The 21,365-nt window shown below is 34.6% G+C and overlaps 2 protein-coding genes across 5 annotated transcripts; one reads left to right on the top strand and one right to left on the bottom strand.

Moving 5' to 3' along the window:
• The first annotated feature begins 14,273 nt into the window (after positions 1-14,273).
• On the top strand, positions 14,274-18,837 carry LOC125206005 (serine/threonine-protein kinase STY13-like). 3 transcript variants are annotated; one of them, XR_007173876.1, is made up of 8 exons: positions 14,274-14,785; positions 16,220-16,341; positions 16,475-16,671; positions 16,769-16,943; positions 17,008-17,142; positions 17,215-17,438; positions 17,774-17,941; positions 18,434-18,837. XR_007173876.1 is itself a non-coding variant. In XM_048105259.1 (7 exons), the coding sequence occupies exons 1-6, from the start codon at positions 14,476-14,478 to the stop codon at positions 17,419-17,421; spliced, it is 1,146 nt and encodes a 381-aa protein (XP_047961216.1). In that variant the 5' UTR covers positions 14,274-14,475; the 3' UTR covers positions 17,422-17,438; positions 18,434-18,837. The 3 variants fall into 3 exon arrangements, 2 of the variants coding, with proteins under 2 accessions (XP_047961216.1, XP_047961215.1); XM_048105259.1 differs by lacking the exon at positions 17,774-17,941; XM_048105258.1 differs by lacking the exons at positions 17,774-17,941; positions 18,434-18,837 and having other exon boundaries at positions 17,215-17,581.
• A 72-nt stretch (positions 18,838-18,909) lies between these two features.
• Positions 18,910-20,501, bottom strand: LOC125206007 (protein DELETION OF SUV3 SUPPRESSOR 1(I)-like). Of its 2 annotated transcripts, none has more exons than XM_048105260.1 (3): positions 20,352-20,501; positions 20,062-20,161; positions 18,910-19,161 (listed from the first exon to the last, which is right to left on the bottom strand). In XM_048105260.1, the coding sequence occupies exons 2-3, from the start codon at positions 20,153-20,155 to the stop codon at positions 19,031-19,033; spliced, it is 225 nt and encodes a 74-aa protein (XP_047961217.1). In that variant the 5' UTR covers positions 20,156-20,161; positions 20,352-20,501; the 3' UTR covers positions 18,910-19,030. The 2 variants fall into 2 exon arrangements, with proteins under 2 accessions (XP_047961217.1, XP_047961218.1); XM_048105261.1 differs by lacking the exon at positions 20,352-20,501 and adding an exon at positions 20,265-20,319.
• Between the last annotated feature and the right edge of the window lie 864 nt (positions 20,502-21,365).

The raw sequence follows: 21,365 nt of genomic DNA, 5'->3' as shown, positions 1-21,365 counted from the left end.
ATTTGTGGGTGTTTAGCACTCATAAACAATGGATTTACACATTTGTGCTAAGATCACGTGGCTCAGAAAGTGATATACTATTTAACTGAGGAAATATGGTGCTCCGTAAAGCCATTTTAAGCCGTGGTACTCGAACACTATATCACTAATTATTGTCTTAAAGATTTACAATAACTAAAGATATTTCATGATTTGCGTGTGCGGACTAATTAATTTTATGATGTTATCGAATGGATTTAACCACGAGTGTGAATAATATGCATATGCGAGTCTTCATAATAGAGGGGGGTTGGGCATAGATGTGGGCGGATGGCGGTCGCCAAGGGGACCGGCATAGATGTGGGAGGGCGGTGGCGGGCGCGCAATAGGCGCCGAGAGAGCGCCGTCCCAAATTTTTCTTTTTTTTTTTATTTCAACCTATACATACAACTCATTGTTCATTTTTTTAATATTTGATAAACACCAACGATTAAAATGAATTAAATTGAAAGACTTTTGGGAGGGCGATGAGAGAGCTGATGACGTGGTAGGATATTTCCCCATTTTACTATCCTATAAATAAGATACTAATAATTTTAATTTAATTTAATTTTGTCATGTCATAAAAAAAATTATATCATAACTGTTTCATGGTTAATCACAAAGAATAAGTTTTTGCATAATAGTAATATCTTACTTGGGCTCGATTGAAAAAATAACAAATACTCCTAGAATGTAAAGTTTATTATTTTAGACCAATTTTTAAGGTGTGTGTGAAATACTAGAATTTGACCAAAATTCATGATTTTAAGAACCAATAGCCTTAAATTTAATATTATGCAAAGTAATTAAAAATGTTCATAAACCACCCTACAACATGAAAAGTCTTGAGTAAATACCAAACTTGATGCAAGCAATAATGCAGCCGTTTTTTTTGTCACGCATTAATGGAGCCGAGGACAATAGCTTTGTACATGAACAATGCAAATTCCAAGTTCCTTCTACCTATATTATCAATAAAATATTCAATTAAAGAGGCGTATCTACTCATCTTTGAAAAAATATGCTAGGACCACTGCCTTTTTGCTTCCAATTAAAGGACTCAACTCTCACTCTATATATATAAATATGTGTGTGTGTATATATATGTCTTCATTTTTCATACAAGCTCTAATCCATAACAAGCTAATTAATTTCCTCGTCGATTTTTTTAATTAATTTTTCTTCGATCTAGGGTTTGCAATGAAGCGAAGCCAGCCTGATCCCAAGAAAAAACTAGAGAGAAAAACCATTGAAAAAAATCGAAGGCTTCAAATGAAAGCTCTTAGTATTAAGCTCGTTTCCATCATTCCCGATCGCCATTTCAGCCAACCCAAGGTATGTATATTAGTATATATGTCTTCATTTTTCATACAATGCTTCATGAGTTCATGAATGATAATGTTCATATAAATTTAGATATGTTAGAAAAAAAATTGAATTTTAATATTCGTTAGGGTTTCCTTTAAGGGTTTGAATTTCTTAAAACATACATATACATTATATGTTAATTTAAATTGTGTGTAGGAATTCTTGTCACAACAAGATCAGATAGATGAAGCAGCTGCTTACATCAAGATCTTGACGGAGAGGATAGAAGCATTGAATAGAAGAAAGGCACAACTCATAAATCATGGCGCGACGACAAACTACGTGGCTATAACTTCTTCAAAGCCTCCAGTTCTGACAGTGAGGGAGTTAGGTTATGGTGTGGAGGTGGTGTTGATCAGTGGCCTCAACAAGAATTTCTTTCTAAGTCAAGTTATTAGCGTAATCGAACAAGAAGCGGCTCAAGTTCTCACCATCAACGTTTCTCGTGTTGGCGACAGCATCATCCACACTCTCCATGCTCAGGTGATCAATCATTAAATGGAGCTTCATTTATATTAACTCATGTGATATTTTATGAGTATGTAATTCAAGTATTACAATGTTTATGGCAGGCTAAAATTTGCAGGGTTGGAGTGGACATTTCAAGAATAAGTGATAGGATACATGAGATCATTTCTACAAACTTGTAAAATTTCTTTTTTAAAAGGAATTGAGATCATTAATGTTTATGCAATTATAAATTTCTAGGGTAAGTGGTAAGGATATCAGAATCTCATTTCTAGGGTGAGAGTCAGACCATTACAAATTTGTTTACATTATTCAATTTTTTATGTTTGTAATATTTCTTATACATCTCTCCTGTTGACTGCTGTGTACTTAGTAATGATCGGACGAATGTGATTTCACCTATTAGGCAACGAAACCGTTGAATTTGTAATCGTGAACATTAAATAATTAACTATTAAAATATTTCATTTTCATATGATTTCGTTAAAATCATATGATCATATAAATCCCATGAAAATATTTGAATGTTCTTTTTACATTTGTCCTAGAATTATGGTCGAATTTATTTTTACAAAAGAGTCATTACATATGTTTTATGTATCATTATTTTAATTATCTTAAAAATACTCTCTCCATCCAACAACACTGTGTAATATATAGATAATGACAATAAGGGGTACTAATTGGGAAAGTAAATTAAGAATAAGGAAGTACTACAATTGTAACATCCCGCTTTTTCGAACCCTAATTTTTGTGACGTGGAAATTTTTGCATTAAATGCTTTTAATGCTATGATTATGTGGAATTAAATGATGAGTGATTATTGCTATATTCTTTGTGACTTAATTGCGATATTGAGTTGAGTTTGAGTTGAATAGTCAAACTTGTTGAATATGTGACGTGACTATTGAATAGTCAATATTGTGGAAAATATGACGTGGCCGTGGAATGGTCAAAGTCGTTGGAAAATGTGAAGTGGAGGTGAAATTCGAATATGTGGATATTTTAATGTGGGGAGAAATAATAATTGTGGTGAATTATCTTCCTAAGGGATGAGAGAGAATTTAATAGGAGCATTATTTAATTATGTGGAATTTTCGACCCCTCCTATTTATTGGAAAGAAATCCTATTTTTTCTGGATTTAATTATTGTTTGGGATTATTATCCAAAGTCCGATTATTCCTTATTTATTCCATGAAGAATTCGAAACCCCTATTATTTCTTGGAGATTTTTGAAAATCTCTTATTATGGGAGAAGGGATTATTTTAGGGTTAACTGCCTTAAAAATCATAAACTTTCACCATATTCCGGTTTTTCCCATAACCTTTCTTTGTAGCATACAAAATCATAAACTTTGTCGGAGTGTGCAAATTTCCCTTTCGACCCGACCCATGAATTTTCCGGCAGAAATAACGCGGACGTGGCATGCCTGAGTTCTTACGTGGAATACGCCGGAAATTTACAAAACTACGTCGTTTCATACATGCAAAACGTCGTCGTTTTACAGCTGAAAACCATCAATTTCATCAAATCCCCAAATTAAACCCAAATTGGGGATTAAAACCTTCACTTTCAATTTCAGCCTCTCCCGTCGCGAAATTGAGCTTCAGCTTGGTAGGCAATATCAACTCCTTCAGATTGGAATCCATATCGAGGTAATAATCGATTCAATTCTCATTCTCGTTTATGGTTTTGAATGTGAGATTCTGGGTTCAATTTTGGAACGTGAGTTTCTGGGTTCCGTTTCTCAATGTGCGATTTTTAATTCATTTTTTATTAGGTTTCTGCTTTGAATTTGAGATGTCATTGTTTACCGATTGATTTTTCAATTTGTTGGATCTCAAATTTGTTTTTTTGATAAGTGTAGGGTTAATTTTTGTAAAAAATATTTTTGATTGCAATGTTGTTGATGGAGACTGCAATGTTGATATGCATTTGGGCTATTTGAAAATTTTAAATTTTTGATTTTTTGCTTAGAATGTCCACATCGTCGAAGAATTCGAGTCAGTGGACTTGGCCAAGGTTTGAACCCGTGGTTTGTGACCATGGTCTTGAAGCTGAGGTTGTGACATCGAAGACACAAGCAAATCCCGGGCGACGCTTCTATCGTTGCCAAATATGGAAGAATGACGACTGCAAATTCTTTCGTTGGATTGATCCCTCGTTGTCACCGAATCAAGAGAGCTATTTTCAAAAAATGAAGATGGAGAGGGACAGCATGCAAGAGGCTTTGAGAGCAAGAGTTGCTATGCAAGATATGCTCGATGAGAAAATCCGTTCAAAAACTGATGAAGTTGAAGAGCTCCAAACCGTTGTTGAAAATTTGCGACGCCAAAACCAGATTTTGAAGTTTGTCATTATGTTTTTATGTATCGTGCTATGGCTACTTATCTAGATTATGTAGACTACCCCTTGTTTGTACTAAACTATGGAATGTGCTACTCGAACTTGTAATGTTTTAGTAGAATATGTGACTCGAACGTGTAATGTTTTAGACAATGGATTTTGTTGTGATTTGTGATGTGTTTCAATGTCTTAAGAAGAAAAGTTCCTAGCAGCAGAGAATCTCTTTGGTTGAATAAATATATTTCGTCCTCTTTGATGTGCCTCCAGTTTCTGCTTTTTAACTCTACAAAAGGGCAACATAAATGGTAGTATCAGTGTTGGTGAGGTGATTTTGCAAGTTTAGAGACTAAATTAAATATTTGCAGAACATTTCGATACTACTCAGCCATTCTCACTCAATTCAAGAATCCAATCCAACTAGATTTTTTCCTTTCCTCTTTTTCTTACTTTGTTTTTCCTATACTTATTGAAATTCAAAAGTTGCAGTTAGTTTTGACCATTCATTAGGAAACTACAACATTACATGCATTACATGCATTATAGATCAGATAATTCCTTCTTTTTTTCTCTTTTCACCACACAAATATGATCATCTAGAAATTTAGGAATTATATCCAAAAAAGAAATCACATTTTTCTTAGATTCTACAACAAAAATGCATCAAAATCTTCAAAAAAATCACTGCACAAAAACGAAAACTAAATAAAAGAAAATTCATGAAATGATCATACCAGATTCTATCAACTTCATAGAAAAAGTAATAATACCAATGACATTCATCTTATCAACTAACTATCTCATGGCATCAGCTAAACACATTGCAGTGATTCTCTAGGAACATGCCTTACATTATTAAATGTCAATGAAAAACTAAATCAGAGTTTGTGTATCCATTCCAGTTGCAAGATAAATGGCAAAATCGATCATTATAAAAGCATACAAAGCAATCTGTAAGAAAAAACACAAGAAAAAAACATTAAGTCCATGAACAGCAAAATCAATCTTAACTACTAAAGATTGTTTACAAAACATTACACAAGCCAAAATATTGTTTAAACTCCATCATCCAACCACTTTCCATGCCAAATTATATTCCTCCATGTTGAAACAAAAGCTTCCAAAAAGTTTTTTAAGGGCCCCCTTTTAAAATTTTTTTTTCCTTTTGCTTTGGAGTGTCTTGCACAATTTCTATGTTCGGCCTGGGATTAGGTTTTTGACCATTCTCAAGTCCCTAAATTCAAATTTAAAATATCGTTTTGTGTCCGATAAAAAGGGAAAAATGGATTGCATTCTCAAGTTTCATTACCAAAAATTTAAAATATTAAAATTTTGATCAAGAAAATGATAAAAGGGGAATGATTTAACCTTCGGGTCACGGGTACTGTAATTCCAACTCCTTCTCCCAAGTTCAAATTTGCCAAAAGAACCAACCCCCAGCCCAAACCCCATTCTCAATCTCAACCAAAGCCCGCTATAGGGGCATTTTTGGGTGTTACCATCAGTTCCAAAACCCGATAACAAAACCCCCCTAAAAAGTCTTCAAAAAGCCCCATCCGGCCTATTACCCTCCGACCCGTCATCATCAGTTTCCTCTTCCTCACAAGATGGTATGTAACTTCCATCTTCATCACTGTCATCAAATCTCTCCCCCAAACCCTCATCACATCCCTGCACACCTGAGCCACCTCTCCCTTTTTCACAATCACTATCATTCACACTCTTATCCATGCAAACAGTTTCACTTGCATTGTTCTCTGCAGAGGCACCCACACTCTTTTGCACAGAATGAACCACATTCTTCTCAAAACTCTTCTCAACATTCTTCTCAACATTCTTCTCAACACTCTTCTCAACACTTTTTTCAGCAGATTGTAAGTTACCCTTCAAAGTTGTTTCCTTTTTACTCTTTTTGACTGACTGAAAATTACTCTTCCTCACTGACTCAACTCTACTCTTTTTCACAGATTCAAACTCAGTCTCTATCACAGTTACACCAGCCATTTTATCACCCTCTCCCCCACAAATAGATTTGTGTTGAACAATTTTATCCAGACCCTCACTCTCTTTTTTCCCATCAATAACATATACATGACAAATCTGAGCTCTCACCATATTTAGAAGTGCTAACATATTCATCACCTCAGCATCACCTTTTATATCAATTTGGTCCATTCCCAATGTTTTCTTATAGCTAAGCCTACTCCAGCTATCAAACCCTAATTTATTCAATTCATCCACTAAATAGAAATAGCCAAACCTGTCTGGATCCAAACCATTTATATCTGACATTTTCCCACCTATGTATTTCTCGAACTTCACTCCATCTGGTACGAAATGTCCCCCATGGTATATTCGAAGGCCAAAAGGCTTCCTGAAAAATGAAATTAAACAATATCAAACAGAATCCGAGGGAAAAAACGAGCAAAAACAATGCAAGTGGGGACCATGTGACCATTATTAAAAAATGTAAGCAGGGACCCAAAATTCCAACCAATATTAAAACCCTAAACCCATGGGGACCATTTAATAAAAAAACTTTGCAAAAAAAACGAGATTAGAGTTCCAATAGCTTAGAATATTTGCAATAAACAAGGAGCTGGACACTCACAGGTTCGTCGCCATTCAGTTGTTGGAGAAGCCTTACGATCCGTGTTCTCGTTTCTAACTTCGTTCACGCCGTCACCGGTCACGCCGTCGCTGCTGAAGTCATCGTCGCCACCACTGAGTATTTGCGATTGGAGTGATTGGGAGTGAAGTGGAGTGAGATTGAGAGTGAGATTGAGAGAAGACGGCGGAAGTGATTTTGGGGTGAATAAGATTAGGGTAAATTTTGGGGGTAAAATATGGGAGAAGTTTTATTAAAATTGCATTTAAATAAAAAAAAGTTTTATGTCTAGTCAGCTGCCATGTAGGATTAAAACGACACGTCATCTAGTTTTTTAGCCGGAAAACCCGAAATGGGAAAACGGAGCACTCCGACAAAGTTTATGATTTTGTATGCTACAAAGAAAGGTTATGGGAAAAACCGGAATATGGTGAAAGTTTATGATTTTTAAGGCAATTAACCCTTATTTTTATTATATTATTTGATCCCTTGTTTACTCTCTTCCATAAATAAATTCAAATATCCTAGCATATCTTGCCAAATCTAAGGAGATCTTACCATATCCTAATTTAAATAGGATTTTAATTAAATCCCTTTTGAAGAAGCTAAACAACACGCCACTTTTATATTTAATTGGGGAGAATATTTATTATTTTCTTGCTCCGTGATATTTTATTCTACTCCGTAAAATATTCAAATTTAAGCATAGGCGCTAATTAAATAGCCTAGAAATTCGAAATCCCCTATTTTCTCAACCAAATTAACGCCACTTCTCTTCCATATCTCTTCCAACTCTTTAATTTATTTAATTAAAGATGTTATATCTTGCACTCTATAAATAAGAGAGAAGATATAAACCCTAGATCACAAATCACGCCTCCCCCACATGCATTTAGATCGAGTGAAGGGGGAAATTGATCGGTGATTTTGGAATGCATGTGTATGTGTGTGTGACCGTGTGTGTGTGTGTGTGTGCATGCCTCGGTAGGCGTGTACGTGTGTTGTGTGTGTGTGCGTGTGTTGTGTGTGGGAAACACTCATGCGTGGCACGTTTTGATGATAAATCTAGAGTTGTTGTGTGAATAAAAATGATATGATAATCGCACTTTGATTTTGAATGGGAATATTGAAAATAATCGATGGGAAAGGGAAACGTGAGAACATGCATAATTTTGATCCATGATTGAGACTTATTTGAAATACAAGAACTAAAGGTGATAGCTCGCATTCTCGGTGTGATAACAAGAAGAAGTACGCATCTGAAATCGAAGAAAATCGAGGTGGGCTTTATTCTTAAACTCTTTCTTATGTTGCAAATTTATGAAAGTGGAGCAATAAGGGTGGATTAAACTGTTATGCCATGTCTATGATTATTTTGGATATTGTGTGTGCCTGATGCCTAGTTTGCGAGTGCGCTCCATTAGGCTATAGGGCTATATAAACGAATTCGGGTCTGAGTAGGGCCGCAAACCCTATCAGGCTAGTGTACACGGGAGATCGGGAGCCGTCCTTGCTAGTCGGCCGGTCTTGTGGGCGAAAGTGTGGCCACACTTCATCGCACCATATGAAATGTTGATTGATGAGAAAATGGGAGGTATTATTTGACTGGCCAGTCCATGAAATATTTTGTGATACTCGATGCTATCTTTTCAATTAAATGCTAAACCTCGAGTTCACTATGGTAAGGGTGGCATAACTATAAAATGTTTTGGCATGAGTCCACTGAGTATGCTTAAAATACTCAGCCATGCATGTGTTTTCCCTATGTGCAGGTTGAGCGGCGATGGGCGGTCGGTGGTGTTGAGACAGTTGAATCGAATAAAATGGATGTTTGGAACTTTGAGTGTAGTCGTGTCTTCATACATGGCTTCGCTTTCTCTTGGATTGCTTCCGCTGAATATTTTGAAACTTATTATCTTTGGTTGGTTTGAACTTATTTCTTTGATTTGGAATATTGGGAAATATTGCGTTTTGTTGGAGCTACAATAAACCTTTGACTTTTGAGCTTAGCCTATGTTAGCTATTAAATCTTATTTTCGTATTTAAAGCCGTTGACTTATTTCCTTGATCTTCATTAAACACTTGGTCAAATCTCTTTAAAGGAAACCCTAGTCCACATTCTTGTCGCTTTAAGTTCGCCTAGTTAACAGTCGTCGTATTTATTATACCCTAGAAATGTCGGGCTGTTATAACAATTTGAAAAATGAGATAATTGTTGCACTTGAATATCGCATGAAGAAGAAAGTACAATACATTATTTTAAGTGAAAATGAGTTTCTATATAGTAGGGAGCACGCATATAAAATAACTGAAATGTAATGCAGGATGTTTGTGGAGAACTTCCTAAATTTATATTCCCACACACATACAAATACTGGGCAAATTTACACGTTTTGACAAATATTTTAAGTGATTCCATCCCCTTTTTTTTACTAACCCTACTTGTTCAAATATATATATAACACGAATAATTAAGTACATAAAATTAACGAAGAAGTACATAAAATTAATGAACGAATAAAGATACTCCGGATTCAAAAGCAATTAATTAAGCAATTGCTATATTTGAGTTCAGTCAAATTTGGAAACTACGTCAACCATTTCATCAGAACTCGAAAACTACATTCCATTCCATCAAAAGGAAGAGTTACCCGTTTTGGCGATGCCAAACCTAGTTTAAGGAATTCGGTTCCCAATAGGACCGCAAATCCTGTTTTAACCCTAAAAAATGAGTACTATATACTCATTTTATGCTGACATTATATATGTTGTTATTTTGGTAGAGCAAACATGAAATTAGAGGTTGAAATCAAATTTTCTGGTAATAATTATGTTTGGACAATCAATGAGCCAAATATGTGATGTTCGCACAACAACAGTTGTCTAGTCATGTATTAATCTTATTTACTATAGTGAAAAAGTTCTTTCATCAACCATGTAACACAGTATTGTAACAATAAATATATAAATTAATATATTTGTATGTAGGGGAAAACATTTAAATTAAGAAATAGTATTATAACAATAAATATATAAATTAATATATTTGTATGTAGGGGAAAACATTTAAATTAAGAAATTTGATCAAGTTTTCGCCAGTCCCATCAAATTTCAAAAGAAAACTAAATTACAGTAGTAGTACTTTCTTTTCAACTGTCCTACCAATATATTTTTGGTGAAATCTATAGTGATGTGAGAGTCGAAACATCCTAGGTTGGCAAAATATCAAGCGACAAAGTAATATAGTTTTAGTAATGCTCAAAACGATATGTTTCATTGAAATAATTTTTTTTATTGTTAGATCATTGCAAATTAATCAACGTTAATATCTAGGACTTAATTGTATCTTTAGTACTCCTTCCGTCCGTGAATAGAAGTCCCGGTTGGCCATTTTCATCCGTCCGCCATCAGGAGTCCCGGTTAGACATTTTATCTTGGGAGTATAAAAAATGACCCCACTTTTCCCTTAATTTAGAAGCTGTAATTAATTTTAATCCACTTTGATTGCAAATAATAATATAAATAGGTCTCACATTCCACTATCACACACTTAAATTATTACACTCAAACTTTTCTTAAAACCCGCACCCAACTCAACTGGAACTCCTATTCGCGGACGAAGGGAGTATCTGTTTTCCCTTTTCACCCTCAACTACAAGTTGGCTGATCAAGGATTCCAAAATGGAAGGGTCGAACTAAATTTATCGAAAGCTAACGGAGTGGGAAGCGGCAATAACGGAAGCTATTGGAGGGGGCGTCTATGAAAATATTAAGTTCGGGTCCATGGTAGCGGGTCGCCGGGGAGGGGCGGTCAGCCCCTCCTACCTCTCCTTGGATCCGCCACTGGCCTTCGATTTCTTTGAAGCAAATTCATAGCAAATTATCACCTTTTAATCACACTCTATCGTTTCTTGCATACAAATATAGATTGGTTAAATGTGTAGGATTATGGAGATAGAAGATGAATATGAATTTTTTTTATTTTTTTTCACTTCATAAAATAATCAAAATGATATCCTCCGTCTATAGCACAGAATCAATCAAATCACCTATATTAATACATGTGAGCGTTAACTCGTTACAATTTGTGCACGTAAGCACACAAGATTTCATCGGTAACGAAATAAAAAAAAAAAATTATTTTAAAACTTCAAAATAATGACTGCTAATTTAACCAATTAAATTTAGATAGCTATATGAATATATATATATGAATGAAATGGAAGGCAGCATGTCGACTCAAAAGTTGTTAAATGAGAAGAAATGACAGCCGAATTTGACAAAATGTCAACACAAAAGAACCAAATGGGACCCACATAAGATTAAGATGCACAACTAAAAGCGTTTAGAATGACTGTCGGGAATTTGGCATGTGTTGAACAAATTGGACACGAGGAGATTCAAAATTTCCGAAATTGGGACCGATCTAAATTTAGTACTGTACGTAATTAAAATAAAATAACATATGTACTAGTATGACATAAGCATTAACCATAAGTCATACGAAAATTGTATAGTTAGGAATTGGGATAGAGGAGCTATGTGTGTAAATACCATTACCAATCTATAAATTGTTTCCTTATGAAGCCACTAGTCCACAACGAAAGCACCTATATATGTATAGTACTATACTACAGTAATAAGTAGTACCAAACTGTAAATTGTTTCCAAGCGACCAACCTTAAAATTATATGGACCCAATTCAACAAAAGTAAAACCCACGTGGTAAAACATGATGTTGTATATTTATAGTGTCAACAACAATTGAAAGAATCCCAAAATGAAATATAAAGCCGAGAAAAATAGAAATATGAGAGAATTTAAATGAGCAATATAAATTAAAGATACATACAATACAATGACAATGTTAAAATAATTGAAGAATATATTTTTTAAACATAACTTTTAAATTATATTAAGATATTTATGCATATTTATGAAGCTAAATAGTTATATTTTATTCTTAGATTATAAAGAACATTACTTTGTGATATTACAATAAACATATTTACATAAATGAGAAAATAAATAAAAAATATACTCCTTACAAAATTACTAGTATGTGAAAGAAAATTTAAAAAATTATACAAAACTACTAGTATGAGAAGGAAATTATAAAAATTATAAAAATTTACTAGTATGAGAAGGAAAATAAAAAAATAAAAAATAAAACTTATACAAAATTACTGGTTAGAGAAAAAAATTATACAAAATTACTAGTATAAGAAAAAATAAAAATCATTAACTATTAGCTACTAAATTAACCATGAGAATCTGAAAGAATGAATTATGAATTAGTTTAGCAATTAGAAAAATAAAAATCTAGTTGTGTAAGAAAATAAAAAATGAATCATTAATCTAGCAATGAGAAAAACAAAAAATTAATTTGTGTAAGAAAATAAAAAAAGATATGAATAGAAAATCCAGAAAGATAGATAAATGAATAGTGTACAAAATAGCAATGAGAAAAACAACAAAGGCGACAACTGGATTCAAACCCCAAATATCTCAGACACTAGTCTCACTTGGAAACCAGTTGCAGTATTACACTTTAGGAAATATTATATGAATATATAACACTCCATATATAAATTTGACTTGGCTGGGGTCTGAAGAACCTTATTAAGGTTCACATTCGACTCCGTGTCATTCTTGAAATATACAGGTTATTCTGTTGGTTTCAATCCAAATCCAAACTTCACATTAATTGATATTATCATTTTGGATTAAATCTTCACAGATAGCAAAACTCAAATTAAATAGAGTTCAAACACACTAATATATTATTTCCAAGTTTTCTTACGCTATACGGTATGAATTGCAGGCAATGTGTTATAATAGAAATACTAGAAATCACCAAGGTGTCTTATGAAGTACTCCATGTTCGTGTTGGATAAATACACTTTGACATTCCATGATCCATTACATTGTGCTTCACTTTTGTATCATTCTTTGTCTATTCAATTTTTTAAAGTATTATATTAATATTAAAATAATGGTTTTTCTAGTTGTGGTATTAAAGAACCGCACATTATATATTTATATATAGCCCACAAAAAATTTCAATTAAATTATCGCAACCTCGTAAATTCGTAATAGAGTTTGGGCTGAAGGGTTATAAATAAGGCCCAATTCATCTTCGAAGCCCGGTCCAGTTAGGGACAATTGTTTACAGGCAAGGCCTTGCATAGTTGCGTACTTTAATTTAGATGTAGTTCCAAATTACTGAGTTTCTTAGCAATTTTTTCTATATTACCTTGTTATAAATATTTTTTTTATAATCAAATTATTCACCATCTCCAATAATTCACTCACAATTCAAAAAACATAAAACGCATTAAAGGCCCCACAATTGCAAATACACACAGCAAATCAAGTAGTAAGAATTTATTTTTCTAAGTTTGTAGGTTGGGCCCCTAAAGCCCATACGTAATGGATATACTAGGCCCATTTCTTGTCTGGGTGTATTTAAATTTAAATTGACTCATTTAATCATTTTTCTTGGGGGGAATTTAATTTTTTAATAATTCGATTTATTGATAATGATATTCCAGTTCATGTGAAGAATATAGACAAATTACATGTGGGATTAATAGATGTTTGCATAAATTAAATTTTGCAAAACTTTGAAGATTTTCGATCTTTGTTGTTACAAAGAATTTTACTCACAGTATCAGTGTGCGATTTCAATTCAAACATACCATATAATAGTATATCGATTTAGGGGAGTGATCAATTGCTAACTATAACTAATTTAAGGTCATATAATTTTAGAAAATGTGTGGTCTACAATTTATCCGTGTAATTTTCATTTTTATTAATTAAATCGAAAAGGATAAAAAAAAACTTCAAATTAGGGTTTTGGATGAAAATGTTAATATAGTATTTCGAAAATATCAAAACAGTGCTTTGAGAATGTCAACACAATTTTGGATTGACATTGTATATGCTTTATATTGACATTTTATCTTACTTGCATTGACATTAACCTGTGTACAAAAAATACGAAAATTCTAGAATTTTTTTTTCAAATTTTGACGTCGGAACATATGTATGTAGTATATCGTTGGAATCCTTATAAAATTATCTTTAATTTGATATATGTTATATGAATTTAAAGTTTTGGGATTTCTTTTAAAAGTTAGTTATAACTAACTTGACATTAATACTTTTATTGATCTTTTTTGGAATTAATCATATGGTCTTATTGACGTTTTTTGTTGATCGTATTGACATTTCGTGGTTGATGACCTAGGCCTTTAATTTGAATATCTAATAATTATTATTGAGTTGTAGTTAGCAATTAAGCATTGAGTTAGCAATATAACACTCCTCGTCCCTATCGATTCATCTGTTAGACCTGGATTTTTCTTATTAGTTTATTTTTCTAATAAATAGTACTCCGTAGAAAAATATTAAAAAACAATAAGTTAATCAAAAGTTGTTTTATGGTCGAACACAGCCAAGAAACCCACACACTTTTCCCACCTCCACATCCAATAATTTGCTCCGTTTCTCTCTCAACCTGCTCCCTCAAACTCAACACTCCAACAAAACTACAAAGCCGCATGCATATACACAGGTGTTTCTGTATCTATACCTCACCATTCCGGCAATAAAAATCCAATCTTGAAAAAACACACACACACGCAGTAGGAAGAAGAAATGGAGAAGAGCGGCGATGGGTTTGTGAGAGCGGATCAAATTGATTTGAAGAGCTTAGACGAGCAGCTGGAGCGCCATTTGAACAGGGCGTGGACAATGGAGAAGAACAAGAGGAAGAATCAAGAAGATTACTCCACCGCCACCACCACCTCCGCCGCCGTCGCTCCGGCAATCACCACCACCACCACCTCCCGAAGGCAGCGCCAGGAGTGGGAGATTGACCCCTCCAAACTCATCATCAAGAGCGTCATCGCTCGTGGCACCTTTGGGACCGTCCACCGCGGCGTTTACGACGGCCAGGATGTCGCCGGTCAGTCACCACCGCCTTTCTTGAATTTTTTCCTTTTGTTTTAAAGCTCAACCCTTGTTTCAAAATCAAATCTTTTTGTCATTTTGTGGGGTGTTTGCCCCTTTTGTCCATTCCCTTTTGGCCCTACCACTATTTTTCAACTCTTGATGAATCAGTGACTTAAGTGGAATAATGCATCAAAAGCGATTCTTGGTTTTAGTTTTGTTTCTAGTTATAATCTGATTGAATTTAGATAAAAAGTAATCTAAGATTTGATTTTGTATTAGTTTATTGATGGCTGATTAAACTGTAGTGGTGGAAGATAGTGTTTTGAATCCAATTTGCCTTTTTTGACAAGTCTAGTTTTAATGCTTCATGCCTCGTTTGTGGGGTGGTTGGGTGGAGTAGAGAAATCAATGCATTCTTATGGAGTCCGTGACTCATAGCACGGGTTTGGATTGAATTGTTGAAAACTTTCTTGTGATTCCATCAGTTTGTAAAGTTTCCACCTTGAAGATTACTGAGATGCAAGCACTTTTAGCCATGATCTAACATAGGCTTTGTGTAATTAAGGGGAAAGAAACAATGAAAATCTAACCAATGTAGGTTTTTTTTCTGGTTGGATGTTGTCATTCTGTAGGATTTAGGGATGTAAAATTTGATCTCAAAAAGTCGGCTGTCACAAAACCTACCCAAGATAAACATCACCTTGGTTGTGCGGTCCCCATTCGAAGGCTTCAAGAATGTGTGGCTTTTACTTCATCTTTTGGGTATTATTCATTTCATGGCAATCTGATCGTACTTTATGGAATTGACTTATTGAATGATCATTGATTAACTCAAAAAAGAGGAAAGGGATTGATCTGCCTGCCGGCCTAAGGTGATAACTAAAACGAAGTGGAGGTACCAACTCCTGATAAGGATGGGTGCACTATTTCAACCAGAAAGTCCTGATGATTATCACTAGATCCACAAAAAGTTAAATCCAAAAGTAGCTTTAGTTATAGCTAGTGGTGATTGTTAAGATTGAAAACTACGAGCTTCTAGGTTCGGTGCCCACATACGTTGGACTTTTCCTTCCATTTATGCGTTCTATAGTATTGGGAGAATATGTCGAAACCACTTTCTTGTTGGCTTACCTAAAACGTTATACCCTGTTAATGACAGAAACCATGGTGTTGTGTATTGAACAAAAGAACTTTAGAAAAAAAAAATGAAATCTGATGAAAGATTGATATGAAAATATATACTATCTTCAACCAGAAAATCAGTCGAGAACAAGATCACAGTATGTTAACGGTGGATGGATTTCTAGTTATTTTCACTGTGATTCGAAGTTAATTCCTTACAGTTAGATGCTTTGCCACTTCTAGTCGTTGCCCCCTTTGGTCGTTAGTGTACTTCGAATTAATGTTCCTTATCATTAACATCTTGGTAGCTTCTTTCTATTCTCAGTTAAACTGCTGGACTGGGGAGAAGAGGGCCACAGGACAGAGGCTGAAATACAAGCTCTAAGGTCAGCTTTTACTCAAGAAGTTGTTGTGTGGCACAAACTCGATCATCCTAACGTAACAAAGGTAAATATTTCTTTCCATATAGCTTGGATAACAATAGCATCAAATTGTTATGGTATCTGATTATTTGTTAATTCCTACATTTAGAGTAACATTTCCTTGAATTGTTCTAACGTTTATCTAAACCTGTTTGCAGTTTATAGGGGCAACGATGGGCGCTACGGATCTTAACATTCAAACTGAAAATGGTCATATAGGCATGCCCAGTAATATATGTTGTGTCGTTGTGGAGTATCTTCCGGGAGGAGCCTTAAAATCTTACCTCATAAAGAACAGGAGAAAGAAGCTAGCTTTTAAAGTAGTTGTGCAAATGGCACTCGATCTTGCTAGAGGGTACGGCTATACATTCATTCTGTTTCTTCGCAATCAGATTGAGAGTCGAGTGGAGAAGCAGCTAATGGTATGCGTTTTTTGTTTTCTCACTTTTCAGGTTAAGCTACCTTCATTCTGAGAAGATTGTTCACAGAGATGTGAAGACGGAAAATATGCTTTTAGATAAGACACGTACAGTCAAAATTGCAGATTTTGGTGTTGCTCGTGTTGAAGCCTCGAATCCTAATGACATGACGGGGGAGACTGGGACCCTTGGTTACATGGCTCCTGAGGTAAAAGAAAAGTCGTTTTCTCTCTACAAAAGAACTAAGACCGAGCTAAGACCATAATTTGCAGGTTCTCAATGGAAATCCTTACAACAGGAAATGTGATGTATACAGTTTTGGCATCTGTTTGTGGGAGATATATTGTTGTGATATGCCATATCCGGACCTTAGTTTCTCGGAGGTGACTTCAGCAGTCGTTCGCCAGGTAAATGTTTAATTCCCTAGAATTAAAACAATATTTCTATTCCTAAGGCCTAAACAATGTTTTCCTTCACAGAACTTGAGGCCGGAGATACCCAGATGTTGCCCAAGCTCACTTGCCAATGTGATGAAGCGATGCTGGGACGCCAACCCTGACAGAAGACCAGAAATGGATGAGGTGGTCGCCATGTTGGAGGCAATCGACACTTCTAAAGGAGGAGGGATGATTCCTAATGATCAAGCCCAAAGCTGTCTCTGTTTTCGGAAGCGTCGTGGCCCTTGAAGAACATCAGACGTATGGTACGACATTCTTATGCAGAGAACAGAAAACTCCTAATCCAGATTGTTTTTATTAAGGCTGACTGGGATTTGGAGTATTTCCTCTTGCAATGTTGTTGTAAAGCTTCTGAAATATCATTATTAATCGATTTGATTCTCTTTTTTGTTTCTTATACAACATAAAGAAATAGTCTAATATTTCATTTTCTTTTAACAACTTAAATACTAGATATACAAATGTTGGTTTAGTCTTTTCTCCCCTTCTTTAACCATCTTGTGTTTCTAACTTTTTTTTATTGAGTCCTAGTCTAACATGTCAACAATAAGTGATGAGATACTGATTAAGCCTAATAAAGGTATGAGAATAGGTATATTTCCAGCAGTCACACTGTGAAGATGAAGGTTTCTTTGATCAATTAGCAGCAACGAGTCATTAAACTGAAATCAGAGTTATAAATCCCAAACATACAGCAGACAGCCTATTTCTTCTCAGCATTGCTGTCCAATAACCTCCTGAGCTGCAGGTACATAAAAGACCGACTCGAATAAACAATTTCCAAGATATGGTGATGATAAATTAAGAAAGAACAGTTGACAAGATATAGTCAAGAATCCAGAGTTTGGAAGCAAATTTTAAAATTTTCTGCTAAACAGGCTATGTAAATTACATTATTATTTTACTTGATGAAACCAACATGGATAAAGATACACAACAAGTATGGAAGCATCTTACTAACTGCTATCTGCTTCCAAATTTCGATGTCATTGCAGAAGGGGCAGGGTGGAATAGAAAAAAACCGAAACTTTTCACGCTAAAAAAAGGCTCAATAAATTAGAACTTCAAGAACTAGCACACGATCTCGAGTCTGTTATGTCAATGGAAGTCAATTATTCTGAATGACAATGTACTTACAAACCATGAAGCTAAACATGAGCTATACGTTGACATACAATTATATAACAAACGAGCCATGTCTTAAGCTCGTTCTATCCCTAAACAATGTTTTCCCTCGCAGAACTTGAGGCCGGAGATACCCAGATGTTTCCCAAGCTCACTTGCCAACGTGATGAAGCGATATTGGGACGCCAACCTCGACAGAAGACCAGAAATGGACAGAGGTGGTCACCCTGTTGGAGGCTATCGACACTTCTAAAGGTGGAGGGATCTGTTTTCGGAAGCGCCGTGGCCCTTAAAGAGCATCAGTTTACAATGATGGATGGAACGATATTCTCAGACTCGTTTATGCATAGAGAGAGATGGAACGATATGCTCAGACTCGTTTATGCATAGAGAGAACAGAAAACTCCTGATCCAGATTGTTTTTATTAAGGCTGAATGGGATTGGAGCATTTACTCTTGCAATGGTGTTGTAAAGTTTCTGAAATATCATTATTAATCGATTTGATTCTCTTATTAGTTTTAAGGGGTTTCTTATATATGTGATAGTCGTATACTGCATTCCATTTTCTTTAACAACTAAAATACCAGAAATACAAGCTATGAAAAGGTTTCTTTGATCAATTAAAGATATTCAGCAGTAACAAGTCATTAAACTAGAGATTAAAATCAAAGTTATAAATCCCAAACATACAGCACACAACTCAACTTAAGCCTATTTCTTCTCAGCATTGGCGTCCAATTCCCTCCTGAGCTGCAGGGAGAAATCATCAGTGACATCGTCATCATCCCAGTCGTCTTCCCATTGCTGAGCTACTTCTTTACCTTCCTCTTTGTCTCCCCAATCTGAGAAGAATCAGAGAAAGTACATAAAAGACCGACTCCAATAAACAATTTCCAAGATATGCTGATGATAAATTAAGAAAGAACAGTTGAAAAGATATAGTTAAGAATCCAGTCTCTTCAGACAAGGATGTTGGAAGCAAGTTTTCAAATTTTCTGCTATCTCACAAGTTCTAAATTAACAATGCTTGAGTAAGAAAATCCAAGCTTAACAGGCTATGTAAATTACATTATTATTTTACTTGATGAAACCAACATTAAATAAAGATACACAAAAAGTATGGAAGCATCTTATTAACTGATATCTGGTTCCCAATTTCTCTGTCATTGCAGAAGGCGCAGGGTGGAAAAGAAAATAAAGCGAAACTTTTCGCACTAAGAAAAGGCTCAATAAATTAGAACTTCATGAACTTGCACACCATCTCGAGTCTGTTATGTCAACGAAAGTCACTTATTCTGAATGACAATGTGCTTACAAACCATGAAGCTACATATGCTATAAGTTCACATACAATTATACACTAAAGAGGACTGTTAATGATTCTAATCTTCCCACATAAGTTAAACAGCATTTATGAAAGATAAACTCATGAAGTTCCAAACATGTTTGTGCACATAAATTTTAAATGTAAGGAAAAGGCATTGATCTTATGAGCAATTAGCTAGATTCAAAATGGTAGCTCTATGCATTGGGTATTCAATTGCTGCTATTGTAAAAAATTATTGACAGAAAAATCGCAAAATTACTAAATCAACAGCCCGGTAGATCTAGATCTAGATATTATCATGAAAATATATGTTCGTCTAGGCAATAATAAGAAGTAGTAACAGATTATAATAAGAAAAAGGCAGCATAAAATTCGTTTCTTGCTAGCAAAGTTAATGAACAGAACATCTAACAACCTTGATCGATTTCAAACTCCTCAAATTCATCATCATCTTCGAACAGATCCATCTTTACTTCGTCCGTAGCTGGATTTACTTTTTCGGTTGCCATTTCAGCCTGCCACGCAATTATACATGAGTTCAACTTACAATTCAAAACATGATATAACAAACTTAAACAAAAAATCAGAGAGAGAAAACACAAAATTCCAGTATAGAACCTAGCAACCCTAATTCCCGTAGAAATTGCGCCAGCATACAGGAATTAGAAAGAGAAAATTAAAAACTAAAGAAGTGAATCAACTTACAGAGATTATCTTCAATTGTGGATTCGATTATCAGTCGATAGTTTATATAGCATTCGCAAAATTGGGGGAAAACATTGGATTAATTGCACAACAAAGCAGTTTGTTCGGGTTTTTCCCTATATTTCAAGACACCCCTGTCAATTCTTTAAAATATCAATTTAGTCCCTAAACTTTACTGCAAAAAATTATTACTCCTATTTCATGACCTTGTCTCCATGATTGCTCTAAGTGAAATTCCAATAGCATATGTCGTGAGATCATCCATTAGTAGTCAGTTCACTTACAAGTTACAACGCTAGTCAGAGCTGACTTCCATGTTTTGGTTGCTGAATAAAGCCACCAAATAAATGGGTTTAATTAGAAAATTCAACCCATATAATAATGTTGAATTAACGATGTACTCTTATATGTTTCTTGTCTTGCTTTTGTCCTTCATTCAAGTGAACTGGATACCAGTCAAGAAAATTTTTCTGTAAAGCCGTAAGTTCGAGTTAAAATTTAATGGTTCGAACATATTGTCATTTGGTGTTCAGTCAATCATAATTATATAAATATTTTAATTTTAATTTAACTACCAGATCCAAGTATTTATAAGCATTCGTTATAACATTTTGACATTTAAATTATAATGAAACAATTAATCAGAACGCACACAAAATTGGTGCACATAGGTGCCATTAACCATGAAGACGTTGGTCTCTTCAATGATGATGATGTAACTCATTTCCTTTAAAAAAATTCAACCTGCAATTTTGCAAACCTGATGGTTGGAGTTGGATTGATTCAATTTTGTTGGTCAGCTCACAAATTGAATAATACTACTAGTGCTTATTTTTTTTACTATATAGAAAACAAAATCTTGAAGAAAGGAAGTTGGGCCATCCAATTGTGACAGTAAAATCAACCTCTTTTATCTATTGATAGAACATTATATTGGTCATTTTTCACCTCTTTTATCCAGCAGAAGATGGCCTGGATACTATTACAAAACTGTCTCAGCGTCGTTAGGGCAGT

Source organism: Salvia hispanica, chromosome 2, assembly GCF_023119035.1.
Source record: "Salvia hispanica cultivar TCC Black 2014 chromosome 2, UniMelb_Shisp_WGS_1.0, whole genome shotgun sequence".
NCBI lineage: Eukaryota > Viridiplantae > Streptophyta > Magnoliopsida > Lamiales > Lamiaceae > Salvia > Salvia hispanica.
This window is presented reverse-complemented; position numbering and strand designations above follow the sequence as displayed.

Excerpts from the sequence above, each read along its gene's own strand:
- LOC125206007 (XM_048105260.1), bottom strand. The coding sequence starts at position 20,155 with ATGGCAACCGAAAAAGTAAATCCAGCTACGGACGAAGTAAAGATGGAT. Across the intron at positions 19,162-20,061 it reads GGAGTTTGAAATCGATCAAG|ATTGGGGAGACAAAGAGGAA; the intron begins GTTGTTAGATGT and ends GATTCTTCTCAG.
- LOC125206005 (XM_048105259.1), top strand. The coding sequence starts at position 14,476 with ATGGAGAAGAGCGGCGATGGGTTTGTGAGAGCGGATCAAATTGATTTG. Across the intron at positions 14,786-16,219 it reads CGACGGCCAGGATGTCGCCG|TTAAACTGCTGGACTGGGGA; the intron begins GTCAGTCACCAC and ends TTCTATTCTCAG. Across the intron at positions 16,672-16,768 it reads GCACTCGATCTTGCTAGAGG|GTTAAGCTACCTTCATTCTG; the intron begins GTACGGCTATAC and ends CTCACTTTTCAG.